Source organism: Danio aesculapii, chromosome 25 (assembly GCF_903798145.1).
Source record: "Danio aesculapii chromosome 25, fDanAes4.1, whole genome shotgun sequence".
Lineage (NCBI taxonomy): Eukaryota > Metazoa > Chordata > Actinopteri > Cypriniformes > Danionidae > Danio > Danio aesculapii.
In genome coordinates this window covers 18,899,734-18,912,035 of record NC_079459.1, presented here as the reverse complement: position 1 = coordinate 18,912,035, position 12,302 = coordinate 18,899,734, and the positions used below count along the sequence as shown (strand labels likewise).

The following is a 12,302-nucleotide window of genomic DNA, read 5'->3' as shown; positions in this document are numbered from 1 at the left end:
ATAGCTTTTGTGCTTATAAAAACAACGAAAGTAATGAATTTCATGCAATATTAAATGGAATGCAGTTTTATCTAATGATTAATTTATCTAAGCTTGTAGATAATAAAATGTGTCTTTTTATCCTAATATAGTAATAAGCGATGTAGTAATATTAGAATTAATTTACAAAATAATAAAAAAAAAATCAACTTTTCCATGGCATTACATTTTTATTTTTTAGATGGATAGTTTTTTTCAATAGTGTATGTAGTATAAGACTAGATTAATATTGTTGTAATGTGTAAATGTGAATCAAATGTATAAATTTTGCATTTAATTATTATTTTATTACAAACAAATATACATGACAATGGCAGAGTATGTGGTAGAGTTGTTTCTTGAGTGTTTCATCAGCAAAGTGTGGATTTCCTCCACATTACAACCAACAGAGGAGACGCATCATACACACCATATATATTTTCCTTACAGGTACTGATTACTAGCAAGATGACCGCGTAAATTAACGGCCTGGCATACGTAATACAGTGTTTTTGGTTGTTTTCGTTCATGCTTGTAAAAGTAAAAAAAATAGTTTTGCATATCAATTTTCCTGCACCAAATCTTTTGCTGTACTACAATTCAATTCAATTCACCTTTATTTGTATAGCGCTTATACAATGTAGATTGTGTCAAAGCAGCTTCACATAAAAGGTCACAGTACTACATTAAGATACATCGAGTCTCATGTTTGAAATTATTTGTCTCGGCACCTAATTTAGCTGGAAGTGTTTGAGTTATATGCCAAGATAAAACATAATGCAAATGAAGTAGATGATTAGAAGTAGAAATAAAAATGATGAAGGTTTTAAAACATTATTAAATACATTTAAAAATGATTAAATTAATGAGCAAATAAATAAACATAACTACCATGCCCCCATGTGATAGAATAGTGTAAAAGCAATCTCATAGCTGGAAATTATGGCGATCTGAAAATATACTGATTCCCCCCTCCAACACTAGCAGATCCTTATTGTGTAAATGTGAAACCTTTTAAAGAGTGTAGTTGAACATTATTTTTATTTAAGGCCACATTGTTGTGTAAATGTAGCCTAAAATTGGATCTGGGGGTACAGTTCCACCCTTTTCCGCCCCCTGGTGGTACAGGGCCTTCCAGAATGCATTCCACTGACCAACTTTCCTCTGCTTTTCAGGATGTTTGACGTGGGCGGCCAGAGATCTGAGAGGAAGAAATGGATCCACTGCTTTGAAGGAGTGACCTCCATCATCTTCTGCGTGTCCCTCAGCGATTATGACCTGGTCCTGGCGGAGGATGAGGAGATGGTGAGCGCACAGAAAAATAAAAATCTGCTCTTTCAGAAGCTTTGCGTTGGGACGTTCTTCAAACACTGCTCGATTTTTCTTTGTAGAACCGAATGCATGAGAGCATGAAGCTGTTCGACAGCATCTGCAATAACAAGTGGTTCACGGACACCTCCATCATCCTGTTTCTCAACAAGAAGGATCTGTTTGAAGAGAAGGTCCAGAGGAGCCCGCTTACTATTTGTTTCCCCGAGTATAATGGTATGAACAGCTTATTGAATGTAATACAGCTTGAATGTAATATTTTTATTCTTTATTTTGTTATATCTTTTTTATTTGTATTATAATAAATGTTTTATCATATTAGAATATACAATACATCTATATCAATTATAAAATAAAATACTGAATAAAAAGTAATAAATTAAGCCTTTAATGTTGTTTATGTAGTACATATAAAATATATTATTGAATACAATTTTTAGTTTTGTTTGTAAAAAAGTAATTAAGTAATCTATTTTTGCATAACAAATGGAATACTGTTTTATAAAATATATAAAATGTAGTATGGAAAAATGTAATATTATGTTATAAAATAATGTAATTTAATTTAATGCTAAATAGGGCTGCACGATTTGGGAAAAATATTGCGATTATTGATTATTGAGGTCAATATTGTGATGTGCGATTTGCGATAAATGGTATTGTGAGTCAACTTGATGGGGAAACTTCCAAATTCCAATTGCACTTTTCTTGGTTGATTCTGATTTTTAGGTGTGACCTGCTGATTCCAATTTTCTTTTTAAGAACTATAGCTATAATAAGTTATTATTATTGTTATTATTATTATTAATAATAATCAGAGCTTGACATCAACACCCGCCAACTCACCAAATGTGGGTAGATTTCAGCTGTGGTGGGTTAGAGAGCTGCTCCCACTAGCCACTTTGCCTGGGTGAAAATAATTTTTAGATTGTAGATTGATTGTTTGCGCGAGCAAAAGAAAGCAGGTGAATTGTTGTAGTTGCCGACCTTCTCATCAATTAGACGCTATCAGACTGGAGGTTTTGGATACCAGAAAATAGATTTTATTTACATAATAAAGCTGAGAAAGTGCAAAGCAGACCTCTGAAAGTTCTGAAGTCTCTCCTGGACAATTCCTAAAGTGTTTTGTTTTTCACAATCTTTATACAGATTCTTTGACACACCCCTAGGTGTCTCATTTTAACTTCTGACCATCCTTGGATAAGTTTTTCCTCAGGTGATGCTGTTATTTTTGGCTCTCAGCCCACTAGCTAAGGTCTACGTAAGCAACTGCTTTTTAAATGTAGTTTTTAAATGATATAATCAGTGCTTTACATATTTTGTCATTTTATATAATCAGTCATTCTTCAGCATAGCTGTCTCATAGTGTTTCTCCTGAGCAGGTTTACTTGTCTCACACACCCAGTTTTTGTTTTACACATTTACTACATACTTTTACATACCACAGTATCCTTAGTTTACATGCTTGCATGTGTGCTTTAAGAGAATACAAACTGCTTCACACGTAGAGAATACTTTTTAGAGAATAAAAAAATCAGGCGGATGATCAGGCGCATGTGAGATGCAGGCTTTCTTCACTCACTGATAAAGGTATTAGTATCGCGCGCACTGCTAATGTGATGCACACGAGAGTTTCTAAAGCTTGCGCGCTCCTGTTTCCTTGCGTGAAGCAAACATGCCTGCAAACATATGGAACAAAATCAATGCCAAAAGTATTGAATTAAAAAGCTTGTTGAATAGCACAAACTGAAAAAAATAATACACCGTATTAACAAGTTCTTGCATTTTAATGACTTGAATTGCAGGGTTTGTATTTTTAGGTCCTGAAATTTAACATAGCTGTTTATTTAAGCTGTGAATAGTTCAACTAAAAATATTTCAAACATTTTTTCGTACTTATAAATTCAATAATTCATTTTCAATTTCCAGGATTCACTTACAAAATATTCAATACCCTTTAAAAATACGATGTATAATATTCAAAAGGTAATTTTCAGTTCATTTTATTTCAGTTCAAATATTCGCTTCCATAAATTCAGTGGCTCAAATTCGACTGTTAAAATTCAACATTACATCCGGAAACTGCAGGAAAAGCAATAGATTGCAGATTGAAGATCTCCAGCTGCTTTTCCACCAGCAGGTGGAGATGGAATAATTTAAGATTTTTAACCCAGTAAATAGACGAGAAAAAAGCTAATAAAGGCACAAAAGTAGCATTTAATATTAATATCAGTGTCTTGGACATTATAAGTAATAAAATGAGTATGAGTAAAATAAGTAAATGATCTTTTGGTCATTTATATTTGCCCTTATGTAACAGAAGCCAGTTGGTGATCGCGTAAACCTCACTCCTCGGATTTAGTGACAGATGTTGTTCTGCAATATTTAGCCTGTTGTTGCTAGATCGGATACGTTTGCAGCCGGAAGTTAATGACAATTATTTCTATTATTTATAAAATTTCCCATTTATTGTATTTTACTAACGTCTACCTCCACCCCAACCCTAAACCCAACCATCACAGTACCGTAAAAACAGTTGTTGTACAGAGTATTATTTATGTTATCTGTTAAATTTCCCAATAAATTGTATTTTTAACTACTCCCACCCCAACCCTAAACCCAACCATCACAGTACTGTAAAAATATTAATTATTGTTACACAGTTTCATTAAAAAATGCTGCTTTATTAATGTGCATATCGCACTTCCGGCTGGCAACATATCTGATCTAGACTTTACTATCTTTAATCTCCTCACAGCATTTGTCTCCCATACCGGTATCGCCAGCTCGCGCCCTGCTCGGACCAGTGGCGTTACATGCACATTAGAGATGCGCGGATGGGCTTTTATTTCATCCGCAACCGCATCACAAAACTCATCATCCGTCCGCCATCCATCCGCACCAATATTTCTGACCAATTTTTAAAACCGCACCCGCCCGCCATCTGCTGATTGGGCTCTTTATTTGAATGGCTTATTCATTTTTATTATTAAATGAATGTTTCTTTATTGATTATTAGAGAATAGAGAATGACTTTAATGCAGACATGTAGTTAATCCAAACGTGCAAGCCAAATCCAGCATTAATTGACGACGCTTTGAAGTGACGCTAAACGATACGAGGACGTGTCTTGGTCCTCGAGTCTTTTCCTTGCGTTCCCTCGCATCCCGGAGGAGTGGAGCTAAGACACGAGGAAAGAAAGCAAGGAAAGGAAACGAGGATGCACAAATAAGAAATGAGAAGCACCCTATAAAGCTCTCAGAATATCCAACACGAATATCAGCAGTGAACTCCGTCTCCGATCGGCGCACAGGGACAAAAATAAATAGTCTAAATTAAACGCACTGTACTATACATTTTTTTATAGTAGCCTAATAGAAAACGCATTTTGACACATCATTTCAACATGCTGCTATTAAGCCTACTACTAAATGCCTATTTCACTTTATTTTTTAGCAAATAGATAGAATAATAAGTCATTTCCATTATAGCCTAATCATGTTCACATTTGTAGTTGTCCATAGCAACCCCAAAAACTTATCTGCTTGTCTTGCACATCTAATTAATGGGCACAGTTTTTCGACTATTTTTTTTATTTATTTATTATTTATTTTTTTTGCTGTGGAAGTTATTGAGCTTGTAGAAATCGGAAACAACACCAATTCTGCGACACAGATGAACCTGATATCTCTATCAGACAATGCCTATTTTATATGCCAAAAGAAACAACAGGCAGTAAAAAATGCTATAGTCGCATGCTTTGGCAAACATTTGAAAAAATAAAAATAAAAACGTCATATCGTAGTTCAGCCTTATAGGCTCATATATATATATATACCATTCCTCTTTGAGCGAACATGAAGTCTGACCAGGCTAAATTGCCTGTATGACAAGTCTATGCCCCAATAACCCATGAACTTACGATCATCCCCACAAACTTGAAGCATAATGAAATACTACGCTTGCGACAAAGAAATTCTGGCAAAATAACCTTAAGCCTCAGAACGTAAAAGCGAGGCCAAATAACTAATACACAACATGTCTAGAATAGAACAGGCTAAACCAATATGAACGTAAAATTATCAGCTGACCGAACTCAAAGTTTATATTAAACATGGGCTATGTGTAGTCTAGATAACATAGGCTAATTGGTTTAATATGCCTGACATTAGGTCTAGTTTGAATTTTCTTGGCACTATGCAGGAATAAAATAGCATCTACAGTGTCAGGATTCAGACGAGAGCGCCTGGCCTCTATAATGCGCCCTGCTGCACTGAAGGAGCGCTCGCTCACAGCACTTGTTGCTCATAGACTCGACTAGACATATTACTACTTGATGAAAATTTGACTATTTCTAAGTGTGCTCGATTTTTTGGATGTAGGTATGGTCAGATCATATTTAACAATTTATACATATTTTTTTTTTATTTGATTGGTACAACCGCCCGCCACCCGCCCGAATTTAATTAAAATATTATTTTTCGTCATGTCATCCGCCCCATCCGCGGTTTCTCTGCGGAGTCCGCGGCTGAAACCGCCAACCGCGCATCTCTAATGCACATAAACCGTCTTTTGATGAACATGATGTTACATTCTCTATCTTTATAAACTCATTCTTCCATAGATGTAAAGTATAATATTGACTGGCTGCTAAAGAATAAACGTAAGAGAAAGGAAATAAAATAATCATACAAAATTCAAAACCAGAGAGATTTTATGAGAATGTCACACAAAACAGTTTACTTGCAACTGTTGGACAGATAGTGTTAGATAAAGACAGTGTTCAGGTACGATTTAAGGTTGGGTATGGATGGGACGTGTAATTTAAAATAATTTAACATAGCGAGCAAATGCATTAAAGGAGCGTCTTCAGTTATTAATACAGAACCGTCTAATATATGGCATAAGCATTAAGGGGTTATTAGAGAGTTTGTGCTGTTTAAACGCAGCTTTTTTTCAGGATTGGGGTAGGCTATAGTTTTAATTATTTAAATTATTATTGTTGTTGTTATTATTTTATTATTATTATTGTTATTATTCTTATTATTTTAAAACATTTATTTAGGCGACTGCGCTTGAATAAGTCATCCGTGGTTCTAAATTACTATTTCTTTTTAACACTCTGCCTGCCTTTCATTTTTCTAATTTTTGGGGTTCTGCCATGGTGTCTTTAGTTTGTCCAGATTAATTGTTTTTATTGTTATGTAGTAGCCTAGGCTTACTGCACGCCTTTATTTTTATATTATGAACGAAAAAAAAATATATATTTTTTTTTACTTTATTATTTAAAATGATTGGCGACCTCTAAAATATAGACTAAGCCGAAGGAGAATGAATGAATTGATGAATGAATTAAATATTTGGCGTTTTTTTATACCTGTGCGGCTTGTATGCGGCAAACGCAAACGAGTGGCCGCGAGCTCTGGTGGACGGTCAGAGCCAGCACCGCACGTCAAATACTGGTTGAGAGATGCTGGATGGGTGCCAATATTTGATGGGAACACCTCTGAAGTTTCAGATGATATCTGGGCCTGTGCATAATTAAGAATGTGAAAAGTGAAAGTCGTGACATTTGGCCAAGCATGATAACACGAGTGTTTCCATTATTATATTAATCATACCTATTAACCCCCCCCCACACACACACACACACACACACACACGCGAGACATTACCGAGAATCACGCAACCGTCACCACCCCCACTTAGCTAATTTCCGCGACCGTCACATACCACGTAGCGTAAATGAGCACCTGCCCATTTAAGAGTCTGTGAATGGCACTGCAGAACAACGTCTGTCGCTGAATCCGAGGAGTGAGGTTTACGCGATCACCAACTGGCTTCTGTTACATAAGGGCAAATATAAATGACCAAAAGATCATTTACTTATTTTACTCATACTCATTTTATTACTTATAATGTCCAAGACACTGATATTAATATTAAATGCTACTTTTGTGCCTTTATTAGCTTTTTTCTCGTCTATTTACTGGGTTAAAAATCTTAAATTATTCCTTCTCCACCTGCTGGTGGAAAAGCAGCTGGAGATCTTCAATCTGCAATCTATTGCTTTTCCTGCAGTTTCCGGATGTAATGTTGAATTTTAACAGTCGAATTTGAGCCACTGAATTTATGGAAGCGAATATTTGAACTGAAATAAAATGAACTGAAAATTACCTTTTGAATATTATACATCGTATTTTTAAAGGGTATTGAATATTTTGTAAGTGAATCCTGGAAATTGAAAATGAATTATTGAATTTATAAGTACGAAAACATGTTTGAAATATTTTTAGTTGAACTATTCACAGCTTAAATAAACAGCTATGTTAAATTTCAGGACCTAAAAATACAAACCCTGCAATTCAAGTCATTAAAATGCAAGAACTTGTTAATACGGTGTATTATTTTTTTCAGTTTGTGCTATTCAACAAGCTTTTTAATTCAATACTTTTGGCATTGATTTTGTTCCATACAAACACAACTTGTGCGATCAGTTCTCTTTGAAATAGACAGGACAAAAATGATGCTTGAGTGCTCACAGTCCTGCTGCTCTCAAGAGCTTCAGATTCTTTCTAAAAATGTCTAAAGTAGTAGCCGCTTGAGCTTTTTACCATAACAGATTATTAATGGGCCTAACGTTAACTGTGTGCACGTGATCATACTTTCATTATCACACGCGGTTTGTTTTTCACCTGCTTTCTTTTATTTACAGTTTTTTTTTTTTTTCATGGTTTAATTATCATCCTTTACAATAGCATTGCTTTAATAGGAGATTATCTTTTCATTTATGTGTTGTTAACTGGTGGTCTGGGACCTTGAACCTGGACAGACTATTGGTTAATTAGGTTAACTAGGCAGGTTAGGGTAATTAGGCAAGGGGCTAATAATTTTGACCTTAAAATGGTTCATTAAAAAAATTAAAACTGCTTTTATTCTAGCAGAAATAAAACAAATAAGACTATGTCCAGAATTATTAGTTATTATATAAATAACAATAATACAAAGCTGTTATTTATTTTTCTTGTTCTGGTAAAGCCTTTGTCACAGACAGGGCTGGATATCAAACAACTCTGTTCACCAGTCGTCAGAAAAGTACTGCCTAAAGTTACTCTGAGTCTGGATTGGGTATAAAGGCGGAAGTCGTTTGACAGTTATGAAGTTTGTTGCAACAAACGTGGTGGTCGTGGCTGTAAATCGCGATCAGCCACTTGTGGAAAAATGTCAGTGTCGATGACGTATGCCCAACTGCTCACGCCGCTGCTAACAGACCAGAGCAGACTAAAATCAGCTGTTCCTGGCCGGCCTGTCAATCGGTGCATCTCAAATTGAATTATATTTTGCTCCCAATATGATAGCCCTAATATGAGATAAAATTTTTGTTTGTTTTTGTTAGCCACACAAAAATCTGAAAACTGTTCCCAGAAAGTATGCGTTCTTATTTATTTAATATAAATCACAATGCTGGTGTGTCATATAACCGCACAGTTGCTGACTTCGGGATTGCGAGACGATTAATCGTGCAGCACTAATACTAAATGTCACATCAATATTATACAAATAAAATGCAAAATAATAATAGTTTTTTCTATTCATGTTTTGATTTTATAGAAAGTATCTGGTACAATATATGATATGATATATTATAATAAATCATTTAGAAAATATTACAGTAAATTGTTCACTTGTTCCTTTTTCTAATCATTTTTTATAATAATAATGTGATGTATTATAATTTATAGAAAATATTACATACTAGATTTAGTTTTCTAGTCATTTCCTTGTTTGTTATTTCTATTAATTTATTATGATACCAGATGCTTAAATCAAAATGATAATTTTAATAAGCGATATTATAATAATAAATATATGTTTCAATAAAATCTAGATAAATTTTTTTTATAATACATAGTTTATACAGAGTTTATAGACTATAGAGGAAAAAGTATAAAATGTAATAAAGATTTTGAGGAATAAATGTGTGTGTGTGTGTGTGTGTGTGTGTGTATAGAGATGTATGATTTGCTGTCTGAACTGTCAAAACTCTCTATAAGGACCCGACAGATATGAAGAGGCTGCTGCTTACATCCAGTGTGAGTTTGAGGACCTGAATAAGAGGAAGGACACCAAAGAGATTTACTCTCACTTCACCTGTGCCACCGACACCAAGAACGTGCAGTTCGTCTTTGACGCGGTCACTGATGTCATCATCAAAAACAACCTAAAGGACTGCGGCCTCTTCTAAAGCCAGCCATTTCATTGGTGAGCAGGAACAATAGAGCTTCATTTAAATTTTCATGAATTCATATGATTCTTGCAAGATTGTTTATTTTTCCATTTAATGTTTTTATTTATTTTTTTGGTCTTTTGGCAGTGTTGACGGCGAGTGGCCTGATGTGAAATTGGGAGAACCAGAGAAAGAGGAAGGTCAACCATGAACCTGAATGTTGAATGCATTACTTAACTTCATATTTATGTTCTCTGAACATTTCAGATTTTTTTAGGGTGTTTTAGGGAAGAAAAAAAAGCATTTTGTGTAAAATATTTGTACAACTGTAATTGTTCCTGGAATTTTTAACCGTTTTTAGACATTGACTTTACAGGTCCTTTTTCAAGGCTATTTTTCCATTCAAAGGGTTTCTGGGAACACTTTTATTTTATTTTTTTCAGTTTTTACTACGAATACTAAGGTCACGTGCCTTCAGTTACTGTTGCAGTGCTTTTCTTTGCCACTTCAACTGAGTTTAATAAGAGACGGTTGATTTGTATCCACACGCCTCTCATCTGCTCAACTGTAGTATAAAAAGCTCGATATTTTTAAGACCAAACAACTGTAGGTGACTGTTTAAATGTATAGTAGCTTATTTCTGTCACAGGATTTAAAAAATAAAACACACAATTCTGACTTACGTTTTTGACATATAATCTTGGAATAAAAGTAGCAAAAACTAAATGTAAAAAATTAAAATGCAGTGTTTCAAGAAGGTCACAAATCTGAAAAACAAATTGCAGGATAAAAACTTTTATATCTAAGCCGTTTATCTCCAATTCTGAGCTTGTCGCATTTTTACATGTATTGCAATCTTGCTTTTTTAAATGTGGCAGTTCTTAGTTTATCTTGAAATTTCAGATGTTTTAGAATTGTTAATATAATTTTTTTGTAACTTTTATTTTGATGGTCCCTATTGCACATTTTGTTGACTAAAAGTTTCATTGCAACTACAAGCCAATTACTTCTCATTTGAGTATTAGTAGACTGTCTGCTTCATATCTGCTGATACACATTTAACTAAGAAACTTTGCAAGTACATGTCAACTTACACTAACCTAACCGTCTGCTTATCTATTGAGAATTAGTTGGCATGGAGATGCAATGTAATTTTAAATTCAACAAAATAAAAAAACTGAAATCAAAAGAGACCATCAAAATACAGTGATTTCAATTTGTGGCAATTCTGCTTCTGAGTGAGTTTGACACAATTCAGATTTATCTGTATATGGAAATTCTGACTTAAAGATTGCACATTTTCACTGGTATTTAATATTTCTAAGACAATTTCTCAAAATTCTCCTTTATGTCCAGCTAGTGAGTTTGTTGCAATGCTGATTTTTTTATTTTATTTATTTTTGGTCACAATTCTGCTTTTATGTGGCAATGTTCAATTTATAGATTACATTTCTGTCTTTAGTATTGCAAGTCTTTGCCACCATTTTAGATTTTTCACTTTTGTCGCAATTCTGCTTTAAAGCTTGCTATAGTGGGTTTGTCAAAATTCAGATTTTGTCTTTATAGTTGTCTTATATGGAACAATGGAGTTTAAATCTTAAAGTTTTGGGTTTAAAATCTACTTTTTGCTGCAGTTTTTAGTTGATTGCTGTAATTCTAACTAAATCTCCACAGTGTGTGTGTATATATGCCAATTTTGCAGTTATGTCCTTTATTTTTGACTAGAATTGCAAGTTTTCACCTTTGAGATTGTTTAAAGTTCATAAGTTGCTAAATTTAACTCACAGTTTTTAGATTTGTTGCAATTCAGATTTTATATATTGAAAAATCCCTGTTTTTAGTTATCGGTTAGTGTTTAAAAAGTCAGAATTATGAAGAAAAAACTACAAAATGTAATTCTGTGGCAGAAACGAGCATTCATACAGAACGATGAATTAAACAGAGAAAAATACAAACATATCAGAAGCTCTTTGCGTGTTCATGAGAGTTTCCAAAGCAGTTGTCATTAGCAGCACAGCGTGTGTGTGTTATGTCGGATTTGCCTGTGATTGGAATGATGGAAAAACTGCGGTGAGCTTGAAATTAGCTGATGAATTGGTTCCTGTGCACCTGCACATCATGAACTGTTTTAATGGAGAACTCAACAAAAGGTCAACGCTTCACAATGAGACATTTTTACTGATCAAAGGAACCGACCGTTGTCAAATTCAATTAAAGGGACCAAAGAATTTCTTTTCTGAATTCCTATTAGACTTTTCTTTTTTTGTATTAGGTCCATATGTGCTTGCGTAATTTGATCTAGACAACCTGTATAATAGAATATCCTATAGAAACCTTCAGTAGGAATGCAGACCGCTTTTCTGATAATAATACGATCAATTCAAATGGTTTTAAACTTCCCTTTAATGTAGGTTCTTATTGGACGGGAAGAAATGTTGACTAATATCCACTATTTTGCTAATAAAAATGCTGTTGCAAGAACAGCATGCTGAAAATACTTCTGGCTTCAAGGTTTTTTTTTTTTTTTTTAAGTACTTTTTTATTGTAACATTTGCCATTAACACATTGATAAGAGTTGATTTGCTTTTAAATAAGGGTTTTTGAAGAGCATGTGAGATGAATAAATCAATATTCTGAGAGCTTTTTTAAAAAATATATATATCACATCGTAAATGGTGGATTGATGGATTCACACTGAACTCTAGTGGCCAATAGGAGACATGGCTGA

General features: G+C 34.0%; 1 protein-coding gene across 1 annotated transcript in view; it reads left to right on the top strand.

The window, feature by feature from the left end:
* Positions 1–12,069, top strand: part of gnaia (guanine nucleotide binding protein (G protein), alpha inhibiting activity polypeptide a) — a 30,077-nt gene extending 18,008 nt beyond the window's left edge. The window contains exons 6-9 of the mRNA XM_056451973.1: positions 1,194–1,323; positions 1,410–1,563; positions 9,402–9,609; positions 9,722–12,069. Coding sequence (XP_056307948.1) covers positions 1,194–1,323; positions 1,410–1,563; positions 9,402–9,592 — 475 coding nt within the window. The 3' untranslated portion in view covers positions 9,593–9,609; positions 9,722–12,069. The remainder of the gene's footprint in view (positions 1–1,193; positions 1,324–1,409; positions 1,564–9,401; positions 9,610–9,721) is intronic.
* Positions 12,070–12,302: the final 233 nt, after the last annotated feature.